We start from the raw sequence: 13,489 nt of genomic DNA on the forward strand, positions 1-13,489 counted from the left end.
GGTTTCAAATCTTGGTACATGGCCCAACAATTTCGCGGGAGGGAATAAGTCTAATTTATCGACCCCTGTACTTAACTGGTATTTATTTCATTGACTCGAAAAGGATGAAAGGCAAAGTCGACATCGACGGAATTTGAATTAAGAACGTAAAGACAGACGAATTCAATGAGAAATATTAAAATAAATAAAAAGATTTATAATGTGTGTGTGTGTGTGTGTGTATACACGCATTTTATATGCCTGACGAAATGTCTTTTGTATATCCAACCTTTCAAATGGAACTATCGCTGTGTATGTGTGCACATATATATATATATATATGTTTCTAGGTGTAAGTCTATGAAATAAAAGTGCTTTTAACCGTCAAAACAAAGAGAAAGGGGTGGCTTTGGGTGGAATTTAATCTTGCGAATCATGGCACACACATCCATATATGTAAAGTCAATTATAACTATGTATGTGTGTGTGTGTGTGTGTAAGACATCAAAATCACTGGTCTTCCATCATTTTATATTAGCATCTTGTGTGTCTATATACACCAGGTAATAGGCAACCATTTTCGAGAAGCAGGCAGCACAACTTAAAAAAGAAAATTAAATTAAAAGGTAATTTTTTCGTTAGGTGTGCCATTCTGAAGTTCCCGCGGGCCACAAATTGCCCATGACTGGTATGCACACACAGACAAGCAAAGAGTGATGCATCTCCTGAGAATGTATGTGTATATTAAGTTTCAAAGTTTGTTCACAATCTAGATAGTAAAAAAAAATTCCGAACAGTAGTTTGTCCAAGTACGATATGAGTGAAGCCTAATCTCTAACAATAGTTGTATCAGATGGTGATTATTATTATTTTAACATTATTGTTGTTATTATTAACCAATAATACTAGAACGCATATTTGCAAAGAAATTTATTGCCGGCCTCAAGCAAGACTGAATTCTAAGTAGAGAGAAGGAAAGAGAAACGATTTACATATGGCGAGTAATAAGCAACCTTAAAATATAAATATTTTCGGTCGATGCATGGAAATAAATTAGATTTTTTTTATTATTATTTTTTTTTTTTTTTACGAAAATTCATTTCCCTCCATTTATTACAACCAAGAATATCCATTACACGGAATAATATTAAACAACTACAACGGAGACTAAAACCAAAGTAATACGCGTTTATACTGATTGTCAAATCGAAAATCTTGATTCAGACAGAAAAATATGAAAATATGGATCGGCGAGACAAAAATGAAACGAAGAATTCGGTCATTTTTACACAAGAGGAAATAATTCGTTTATGAATTTAAAAAGCAAAAAAATCGTTGTTTGTAGTCGTTAAACACCAGAATAGCTTGATGATCGAACAAAACATATAACTAAAGGATTTCTTGTCGTGACCATCTCGTCTAAGATTGATTACATTCTTCGATGCACCCCCCTTCCCCCCATTTATTCTGTTTTACTTATTTATTTTGCAAGACGGAAAAGTGTAAAATGAGTGAGAATTTGGCTGCTGTTTCTATACAGTAGGTCTAGTGACTGCATACAGCAGTTTATCGATAAAAAAAAAGAAAGTATAACAAGCAGATGGGGAAATAATAGTTTAAAACAATGACTGTTAGAAAACGAAATTAAATGTGAGAGACAGGCAGGCAGACAGACGAAGAGAGAGGGTGGGAACAAAACTAGGCAGGATGTAATTTATTCAACCGCCAAATCTGACGAGAATCGAATACTACGGGTGGATCGCAAAACAATGAATGCTTATCGAATAGGATCCTTGATATTAAAGATAGCATGCAATTTTAAAAGGGGTTCGGATATGGTCTCGGGCGCTTTTTATTTTTTTTTTTTTTACCCCCTTCGTTCCGCGTGTTTAAAGTAGCCATGTTTATTGTTTATCAACAAAACCCGAAAGAGGCTCATCTGCCGTTCACAAGAATCGGTTTCATTATGCCGTGTTGGAGCAACTGTCAACAGGATCGAAAGGTCCCTGTCCCTCCCCGCCAAACACCATCGATAGGTACGACCGAAAAAAAAAAACTTTGATGTTCGCAGAGGGAAAAAAATAGGAGATTGGAAAAACCCACGTTTAGATTACAACAAAAAAGAATAATCATATATAGATATATATGTATGTGGGTATATGAAATGGAAAGTGAAAAGTGATTTGAATATAGGTCAAGGTCGCAGGTTAAAGTGACATAAACACTGTGCTTTTTAGCTTGTCAGAGAAAATGAAAAGCTAAACAAAATTGAAAACTTGGCATATTCTAGAGATTTCTTTCTGGTTTTGATTTCTTTTTTTCTGCGTAGAAAGGAATTTTTTTTCTTAGCTATTTCGTTCCAAGTATATACATATATAAATTAAAAATCTAGTATTTGGGGTACAGAGAACAAAATAATAACCTAATAATAATTAAAATAATAATAGTAATTCCAAAAATATGAAAAAAAAAAATGGAAACGAAAGAAAAGCAGACAAAAATTCTTTGATGCCTAATGGATTCAAAACAAACCATCAACCAACGAAACAGCCTCTTCTTTTCTACGCGAGCATTCGACATGCCAGAAATAGTAGCCAAATACCTCATACGCTACTTTTTTTTTTTTTTGCTTTTCTTTTAGAGGGGGTGGAGAAAACATATGGCAGATGTATCCTAAGATATCCCTAAAACCGAAATAGTCACGACTGCAATGCCACTGATCATAGGTCAGTTGGGGTCAAACAACGATAAATCACAAAAACTAGGAACACATATCGACAAAAAAAGAAAAAAAAGAAACTCAGTGAAAAAAAAAAAACGGAGGATGAGAATGATGATGAAAGCATGTTTAGATTAAGAACAGTTTTAATACTTTCATATTTTCCTAATTATCACACACACGACTCACACCGTCGTAAAAACTAAACTTATGAGCAAAATTACCTTAAAAAAAAAATTCACAGCAGATAATTTTTATCTTAAACTTAGTGCTTGAGGAAAACCAAATTTAAAAAATTAAATCAAAAAGAAAATAGGAAAAACATATACTGAGTTTGAGAAATTAAATATAACAAGCTTAAGCACTCGAACACGGATAGAGAGAACTACATTTCTACGAGTATGCCAGTATGGTAAAGCAGACGTAAAAACAAACGAATTCCATATGTGTGCGCGTGTGTGTATACATTTCAAAGGATCCGGCTCTTTGTCGCGTGAACGAATGCACGGCACAAAAGCAAAGAACTCATTGAGTTGCAACTAAACGAACCCACAGCTTCGAAAGAACAGAGTAAATAAAACTCACAAACTCTACTACACATATTAGGAGCTTTTCTTCTATTTTTGTCCATATACTCCGAACGAAATCTCCATGTCACACCACATACATGCGCGTTTATTTACATAGAAAAAGAGTACTCAATACGCGTAATACAATTTATTCATTCAAGATCCTATGGGGATTCGTTCGTGACACAGCGCGACCAACAGAAGGAATAATAGCGACGTGGTGAATCTTTAGCATCTTATATGAGAGAGAGAAAGAGAGAGATCTGGCAGAGTGGCTAAATCGTCAGTTTAAATACATCTATGAAATCTACACCATATATTATTAATATCTTCGTTCATTTACAAACTGTAACAAACACATTGTATGTGTGTGTGTGTGTGTGCATATATATATATATATATATATATATATATATATATAACTGGCACATGTGTATGTCTGTGTAGCAAAGCTTGTAAAAAAATAAAAATAAAAAACATGGTACGGAGCACAGTGGGAAGAATTATATCTCTTCCGGGATTCAGTTATAGAAGATGGATGTGTGTAAAATATAAATGATAATTTCTAAACTAGACACACACACACACTTGCTCTTTAAGGGAGTAGGGTAGATTATCGATGATTTAATTTAAATCCCGCCTGTACCACCACCGCCACTACACTGTGTTTGTACTTCTAATTCATCAACGAACTCCTGAAATAAGCTTTGAGATGAAAGGTGAAGTTGATCCCGGGTGATTTCAATTTAAAAAAGGGTAAAGGGATGCAATTAAATGACGTAAAAAGGGTGTTTTGCTCAGTCCTCCACTGATATAATACCACAGAGCATCCTCATTGAATAATAATAAATAATTTCTAAGCTAGGAACAAGGCCCCAGATTCTTTTTTAGGATAGGGATAGAGTGGATGAAGTTGATTATATCGGGTCGCCAACACTCGACTGGTACTTTATTTTAACGACTCCCGTGGAAAAGATGCAAGGCAAAGTTTTCAACTCTGACAGTATTTGAATGGATATTATATTACTAATAGTTATAAATAATGATTTTATATAATATTGGTATATAAAACTATAGAAATTCGAGTCGATTAAATAAGTTATTTTATAATGTACTTTATTTTATTGCTCCCCAAACTTATCTAAAAAGATATTAAAACCTGGGCGGGATTCGAAGATGTAAATAACACAAATAATATTTCAAACATTGTTTTGGTGGAGGAATGAAATATTTAGTCGATTAAAACGACCCCTTCTCTCTCTTTGATACTCGTCTGGTACTCTATTTTACCACCCATCTCTTGAAAACATTTTAAAATATGCAAAACTGAACTAGAACGGATTGAAACGGGAAAGATCTAAATAAGGATCATGAATAGTTCAAACACAAGAATTTTTGTTGTTTTTTTTTGTTTTTTTGTTTTTCACGGGATGAGGTGTATTGTGATTTAAATCAGGGTTTAGATCCTCGCAGTATTCGATAATGTACTTTATTTGATCGATTCTCTGAGCTGGGAACGTTGAAAAGTCAGAATCTAGCCTAACCGAGCGCGATTGGAATGGAAAGATGTAAATAACACAACTGCCATGTGTCCGCCATTTTTGTTTACAACATGTCAAAAAAGAAGACGAAGAGGAACAGCAGCGGCAGCAGAGCACCAGCTACACCAACAGATCGCTGAAGAGAACCAACGAAACACAGAGAGACAGAAATGGTCACTGAACATATAAATATACGTGTAATGTGTGTATCATAAATGGCTAAACAGGATTAATTACAAATTCTGAAGCACACACATACATACATACAGACACACACACACGCAAATAATAACAACAGATCGTTGAAGTGACCAGAGTTAGCGAGAGACAGGCATAGAGAAACTATGTAGCTTGTACAAGATATATATGCATTTGTGTGTATAATAAACGGTTAATCGGAGTGAATTACAAGTTGATGGAAACATAGGAACGCACAAATAATAACAAAACAAAACAAGTGCTCTTAGAGAAGTCATTAGTGAAGGATTACAAGTTAAATACCCGTATGGCAGATTTCCCACCAAAATTTGAATGACCGAAAAGATTCTAATTAGTTAGTTGGTATCTGTGTGTATTCGTGTGTCTCGGCCTGTCTTTGTGTATGTTTTTAGGTTTGTATGTGTGTTCTGAGCTGTGTGTGACTTGGATTTTGTAACGAGCAGCTGGTGAATGGATATTTTATGTCGGAGGGGTACTTACTCTTCTCCGTCTGGACAATGGCCCGAGGCCTCGTCATATTTATTACAATAGTTGTCTGGACTATAGTTAAAAGAACCGTCCCGCCGGCGGATGGGCCGGCGCCGCCGTTGATTCATGAAATGCCAGTTGAAACAAGTAAACGGCCGATGTTGGGTGCATTTATGTTGAAGAAACAGTGGGCATTGTTGTGTTCGGAACTCTTTTAGATACCTGAAAAACGCCAAACGGAAACAGCGTTAACGAAGCAAATAAACGAATCTAGCACCATTGTGCCACTGAATTTCCAAAGTGTATTACGAATACTGGATTGAAAGCCGACTTACGCATAATGTTGGGGTTTCTCCGTCTGTGCTGGGAGTACCGGAGCTTCCGACGGCATATTGTTGTCATTACTAGTCGTCTGCGCATTTCTTTCGCGCATAATGGGAAATGCCGAGAAAACGATTGGTTGAAAGAGTCACGTGACACGGGTTTCCCGGACTGCTTTGGTGTGCCATGAACACAAACGATTCATAAATAAAAAGAGAATTAAAACATTTTTTTTTTGGAGTATCAACCAAAATAAAATCGCCACGGTAGCCACTAATTTCGTCTCTAATTTATTCCACGATAATTAAATGCATTCGAGTTAAGCAATTTTTCCATATATGAAGCACAGTCGATGACAGAATTAGTTCAGATTCCACGCAATTTTTTTCTTATCCAAGACAAGAGAAGCTGAATATAGCAGAAAAATCTTAGTTAAAATGTATAGTGTCGTAGAATTAAAAGTGTCTTTCTTTCTTCGCCGAGAGAGAGAGAAAAGCGAGGGTTGGGGAGTGAAAAGAAGGAGACTGATTTTTTACAATCCTGAAAACGAATAGCAATACATATTTGGTCAAACTAAGAGGTTGAAAAAGGGTAAATGTTTCCCGCCTGTGACAGTCCACAAGCTTATCAATGCGTGGTGCTGTAGTCTCCACGATAACCAATTGATTAATAATAATGATAATGTTCTCTTCATAATAATAACAATAATAATGCCTCTGTTATCCCAAATTGGGGTTGTTTTACACATATCTTGATCAATAGGCATATTTGAAAAAAACTTCACCTCGTCACTTGATAATTACTTTCCTTTTTTAACTACATATTTGACGCATCATTTTATATAATGTTGAAATAATTTTCTTTCGGTTTTATATTTATATATATACATATATATGCGTAAATATTTTTGAAGTATATATATATATATATATATATATATATATATATATCAGCTGATTATCTTATTAGCTGAGTAGTTTGCTAAAAGAAAAACAAGGAAAGGCATTCTTAATTTCCTTACTTTACCGGACTGACATCAATTCTCTGTTAGCTGTGCCAACACAAGAAATAAATCTCTCTCTCTCTCTCTCTCTCTCTCCATCTCTCTCTCACTCTCCCTCTCTCTCTCTCTCACTCATTCATACTCATTCTCTCTTTCTTTCATTCATTCACGTTCATTCTCTATTTCAATCATTCAGGTTCATTCTCTCTCTCTCTCTCTCCTTTCCTTCCTTTCTTCCTTCTTTCCTTCCTTCCTTCCTTCCTTCTTGCTTTCCTTATCTTCCTCTTTCTCTCACGCATTCTCACTCTCCATCCTTCTCTCTCTCTTTCTCTTACTCATTCTCTCTCTTCTTCTTTCTCTCACTCCTTCATGCTCAATCTCTGTCTCACACCCTCTCTCTTTCTTTTCTTCCTTTCCTCCCAGTGTTCTGGAATGTCTACGCAGCTGTTTTTACCCAAACTCACAAACTGTTAAATCTTTACCCAAACTCTTTACCCAAACTCACAAACTGTTAAAATCTTTACTTTAGAAAAAAAACTCAAGTTATCACAGTTTAAATACAAGGAATTGTGATGATACATGAAAGATAATAACATAACATAAAAACAAATATTCTTCCCCATCATTAATAAAAGCAACCAGAGAGAAAGTCTGCTCGTTTATGTGAATGTTTTGCTTTGCTTTCTATAACCATTTTATTCGAATTAAGACTGTAGGAAGATGATTAAATTATATTTCTTTGCTCGTTCAAACTCCAAGCTTCCGGGCCTTACCAATAAACTAGACATATTTAAACTTTGCTTACATTTGCTATTTTAAGTCTACTTAAATATTCTTTACTTTCGAAAACTTTCTTCTGCCCCCGAATAATTAAACATTTTCTTTTGTAACGCAAGTTTTCATTTTATTATCACAATGCTCTAACATTCTTCGATTGTATTTTTCTTTGTAAAGAAATATTTGCGTGGAAAATATGGTGAGTGAAATAATTTTGATTTCATTTTAATACAAAAACAAATTGACTCTAGAGCCCCCAGATATAAAGAAGGAATCTGAAAGAATACTAGTTTTCCATTTTCTTCTGTAAGTTTGTTATGCACGAACGTAAGAGCCATTCTCCCTACCACCTTACAAAAAATCTAGCAGGTAATCAGGCCACGGCACCAGGCACTATACAAGTCTTGAGACTGATACTGCTTTCCAACTGTCATCAAATGTAAATACGTTAGTACAAATGTTTATATGCTTTTGTATATGTTTGAACATAAATGTATTTTATTCCATGTGTGTGTGTGTTAGTACAAATGTGTATATGTTAGTTTTTCGATTGTGTTAGTTTTATTTATTTTTTTTATTTTAAACTGTTTAATCTGTTGGCTGTGCATACGGATTTAGATGGATATACAAATATTCCTATATAAAATGTGTCTGTGTGCATATCATCATCAGTAGCAGTAGCATTTAACGTCCGTTTCCCATGGACAGTTCAGCATGAGCTGGCAAAAGGCAGAGAACTGCACCAAATTCCAAAGCTTGCATAAGCTTGGTTTCTATGGCTGGATGCCCTTCCTAACACCAATCACTTTATAGAGTATACTGCGTGCTTTTTACATGGCACCAGCTCATGTGAGGTCACCAAATAACTCACAAACTAAGACACCCCTCAACTGACGGGAAAGGGTTATTAAGGGAAGTGGCTTTATGCCAGGTGATGAGAATTTAAAGTATGTCAGATGGACAGAAACAGGTGTCTTGCTATTGAGAGATTACCTTAGTTGGAAAAAAAAAATGTTGATGGTGAAAGATGTACCAGGGCTCACCCTCAGGTTACAGAAAAATGAATATAGGGGAAATGGCATGGATGGGTAAGTTCATAGGAGTGTGAGGGAGAGAGTAGATTGATAGAGACAGAGATAGAAAGAAATGCAGAAATTGGTGAATATAGTGAGACACACTCAATGGCCAATCATGAACATCAGTTAGAGGGGTTACATAATAGAGTGGCTTTCATATTAAATAGGCAAAAACACTGTCCTGCTAGCTGGAATCTTTTCAATCTAAACTGCAGTATCCCCAAACACTTTCCATTTTCTTTATCTAAAATTCTTTGTTGTATAGGTACAGTTTTGTAACTCTAAGTTAGATGTAGTGTGCAAGAGAGAAAACTGTGCTGGTTTGGTCATGTGATGCAGATGGATGTCAACAGCTCTATAAAAACATGCTGATCACTCAAAGTGGATGGAACTCATAGAAGAGGAAGACATGGGACAAAGTATTGAAAGACAACCTCACAAACTTCCTGAGTCTAAATGCACACAAAGAGTGAATGTCTGCTCTTCTTTGCTGTCACGTTTCATGAATGAACCTTTTTTGGACCGAATAGTAACTGGTGACAAGAACTGGGTTCTCTATAAAAATGTCAAACACCGAAGTCAACCTCTGCAGAATTTGAACTCAAAATGTAAAGATGAATGAAATGCCACAAAGCATTTTGCCTGGTATGCTAACAACTCTGCCAGATAATGCTTAGATATTGGTGTCTAGTTTTGGGGAGGCTCTGCGGCATATAATATATATATATATATATATATATTCGGAAAGGATTGATGGGCTATGCTTTCGCGGTCCGTATTCATACTGAAAATTGAGATCGAGTGAACTTTTGCTCGACATGTGGTTTCCGTCCACGCTGAGCTCGCCTTGGGACATATATATATAATCAAAATAAGCAACAAGGATATCTAAAGGTGGCTCTCATATTTGGATATTCTTGTTGCTTATTTTGATTTTAATCACCTTATTTTGAAACTGTATGGATAATACCATACTAAATTCTGGTGCTTAAACTTAATTACCATATTCACCTGAATCTAAATTTTATATATATATATATGTGTGTGTATGTAACTATATGTGAACTGTTGGTGATTTTTTCCTCCCTCTTCCTTTTCTTTTGGACTTTCCTATGTCTCCTGTTTCCAAAGATGAACAATGCATGAAGTTTTAAGGAAATATTTATTTTTGCCCGTTACATTATACAATTCCTTACCTTGACAGGCAGGTGATAAAATTGTAAAGATAGATGTAGATTTTTCTTGCATAGTTTGTGTTCTCATCATTGTTTAGTAGTAATTGCAGAGAGAGATAGAGTGATGTTGTAAGAGAACAGAATTAGAGCTAGTGAGAGTGTGAGAGGAAACAACTGCTTTGTTGGAGAGATACCATAGTTGTTCTAGCTGGTCAGCCAGACTCCGTTCTCCCTGAGTTGTCACCAAAGTGACTAACTCATTGAGTTGTCACCAAGTGACCACTGATTTTTGCTTGGGGGTTCTTGCTTTTATAACTATCCACAAGGATAGACATATCATTGAGAACAATAGATTTAGTTGTTGGTCTTGTTATCTTAATTCTAGCTTTTGGTGAAATAGAAGAGGTTAGAAAGAGTCAAGTGGTGAAGACATTATTTTGGCCTAGCTAAGGCAATCTGGCAAATGTAAAACTGCTGTCACAGAAAAACTATTGTTTTACCATGAGAAAAGTTCTGTTGAACTGTTAATTTAAATTTGGCTATGGTGGATTGAATCTACTTCATGCTTGCAAGATTCACTACATCACTCCCCTCACCAACAGTCTGGCCACTGACATGAAGATTGAACAAGCTTGAGAGATGGTTCCAGTGAATCAATAAGTGACCCATCTCTGAAAATTCGTCATGATTCTGCATACAAAATCAGTCATGACAAGCTTCACTTTTGATAAGTGCAAGATAGGTGCCAAGAGAATTTAACAAAATTCAGAGGAACATTCATGTGAAGATCTGACACACTTATCCAGCTACTTCAATGATGAAGGTGAAGCTTTTTTTGGAAAGAATAGTCACAGATGAAACCTGGCTCACTTTGAGCCAGAAGATAGAGTATAGAGTGGAAGCACTTGGAATCACCAATAAGAAAGATTCAACCTTCCATGGAAAAAGTGATGCTCACCATTATTTGGGATGCAAAAAAGCCAACACTGGAACATTACCTTGAAAAGGAGCCTACAGTTACTAGTGTAGGCTATAGTGAAATGCTGGCACCAAATGCCAAGGTCTGTTGTTAAAGCAAGTATTATTGTCATACAACAATGCATGCCCACATGTAGCTGGCAATAAATGAAAAATTGGGTTTTGAGTTGCTGGGACACTCTCCATACAGTCCAAGTTGCACCCCTTCCAAATATCACTTCTTTGGATCATTCAAACATCCTTTACAAGATTGTCAATAGGCTATGGATGAAGTACAAGAAGCGGTGCATAAATGGCTGCATGACCAGCTGAAAAACCTTCTCCAATGGAATAAGCAAGCTTGTGGACTGCTGGAAAGAGTTGCATTGAAAAGCAAGGAGACTATTGAAAAATGGTGTAATTGTTCAACCCCTTTTGTTTTAATGAATTACAAAAACAAGAGTGTATATGATTTTTTTTATTCACCCTTGAATTATATGTATATAGATATATATATATACACATACATCTTGGAGTTATACTAAGTTGTTGACACTGAAACAATTACATCATAGAAGAGGCATTTTAATCATTGAAGAACAGACAAAAGCCATTACATTCACTTGTTTCTTAATGCTATTTACTATGAGGTGTCAAAAGTAACGTTGGATATCTGCAGCTTAGTCACAGACTTAATGCTGCTGTATTTGTTAAAAAGACACACACAAATGCAAACACATGTGTGTATGTACACGTATACATACACACACACGCATGCTTACATACATGCATATCCATGTATACATGTATGTAGCTCCATTTTCACAGATAATTGTCATCTCCTTGTTCTTCCTCATCAGTATTTCTGACTTTACCCCCATGACCTCTCAGATGAATATTCAGTTCCATTGCACATCTATACAATTTGGAGCATAGGTGACAGGCAAAAACTATAACTTCCTGTGTGCTTCCAACTAGAGAGGTCTGCACACTTCACTCTCTTCTATCACCAGCATTCTTTTGACCCATCAGTCTCAATATGTTCACCTTTGTCGGTCAGTGTTGTCTTTTTTGTCATGCCCCATAGGAAGATAATATCTGGAAGACATTCTCTTGTAGTTGGAAATGATGTAGTAGATGTCTTCAGTCTTAATCTTGCACAACCTACACTTGTTGTCTATTAATGTTTTCTGCTTTTTATGCTGCAGGAACTTGGTGGGGATCTATTGTTTTTGGATTACGTGTATGTAGCCATCAAAGCCTTATGTCATAAACTTGTCAGCACTCCATATCAAGCCTTTGACATCCTTAATCTCTTCTATAGTTTCTGCTTTATATACCAAGTACACATATACTTTCTTATCAATGAACTGCTCCATTTTTTATTCTGTTGTTCTTATGAATAGATTTTACCAATGCTCCTTAGTAGGGAGATTTGTATTAGCTCTTATTTCATACTTTTCCTCGTGTGTATGTGAAGGTGCATGGCTCAGTGGTTAGAGCGTCGAACTTACGATCGTGAGGTTGTGAGCTTGAATCCTGGACCGGGCTGCGTGTTGTGTTCTTGAGCAAGACACTTTATTTCACGTTGCTCCAGTTCACTCAGCTGTAGAAATGAGTTGCAGCATCATTGGTGCCAAGCTGTATCGGCCTTTGCCTTCTTCCTTGGATAACATCAGTGGTGTGGAGAGGGGAGGCTGGTATGCATGGGTGACTGCTGGTCTTCCACAAACAACCTTTCCCGGACTTGTGCCTCAGAGGGTAACTTTCTAGGTGCAATCCCATGGTCATTCATGACCGAAGGGGGTCTATGTGTGTGTGTGTGTGTATGTATGTACACATGACTATATGGATAGATGTAATTTCTATACATGTATGTATGTGTATATATATGTGTATATATATATATATATATATATATATATATATATATATATATTCAGCTATTTGTGTTATTACATGCGTACATATGTATGTATGTGTGTGTGTATGTAATAACACAAATAACTGAATTTCTATATTTCAAAGTAGCTATTTGCTGTTATAGATAGTTTTGTACACTTTTACTGTTAACAATTTTGCCAGTAGAACTTTTAGTAAATGTAACTGGTTTGTCTCCAGAAGCTATTTTTTCAACAGCTTAATTCCCTAATAGTTGCAATCTTTGATACAGAACATAAAAGTATGACTTGAAATTTTCAATGTGCTACCCTCATCTCCTGAGGATTCGCACATTTATTAAACAGTGGCAGTTTGACTTTGCAGAGTGTAAAACTTTGTGGATGGATGATGGTTTTGCAATTTCTTGCTAAACAAATTGCACAGAAGATTTGTTTATAGTGATCAAAATATTTGTTATAGACATTATCTTATTCCCTCCATCAAATCAACATTGCCTGTACAGGTGCATGGTGTGCCATAAATCAGCTGTCAAAGTGACTGCAGATGAATGTGAGATGAAGGGTTTTGTTCAAGAACACAATGCACTGCATGGTCTGGGAATTGAAACCATGATTTTATAATCATGAGTGCAACACTCTAACCACTAGGCCACATGCTTTCACATTAATACATTAATCTCTATTCTTGTAAGCAGTTGTATGTATGTAGTGTAAACAATATTATAGTCTTATCAAAAGTGTAAGAATGAAAGTGAAACAGTATTATACCACTGAAAAAGAAATT

The 13,489-nt window shown here is 35.8% G+C and overlaps 1 protein-coding gene across 3 annotated transcripts in view; it reads right to left on the minus strand.

The window, feature by feature from the left end:
• Window positions 1-6,935, minus strand: part of LOC106881788 (RING finger protein unkempt) — a 65,464-nt gene extending 58,529 nt beyond the window's left edge. The window contains exons 1-2 of one of the 3 annotated variants that reach the window (XM_089341311.1): window positions 5,831-6,935; window positions 5,508-5,717 (exon numbers count right to left, since the gene is read on the minus strand). In XM_089341311.1, the coding sequence (XP_089197437.1) occupies window positions 5,508-5,717; window positions 5,831-5,928 (308 nt within the window). In that variant the 5' untranslated portion in view covers window positions 5,929-6,935. The remainder of the gene's footprint in view (window positions 1-5,507; window positions 5,718-5,830) is intronic. The other 2 variants (XM_089341310.1, XM_089341312.1) reach the window with 2 other exon arrangements.
• Window positions 6,936-13,489: the final 6,554 nt, after the last annotated feature.

The sequence above is a fragment of the Octopus bimaculoides genome, chromosome 24 (assembly GCF_046866305.1).
Source record: "Octopus bimaculoides isolate indiv1 chromosome 24, ASM4686630v1, whole genome shotgun sequence".
Taxonomy (NCBI): Eukaryota; Metazoa; Mollusca; class Cephalopoda; order Octopoda; family Octopodidae; genus Octopus; species Octopus bimaculoides.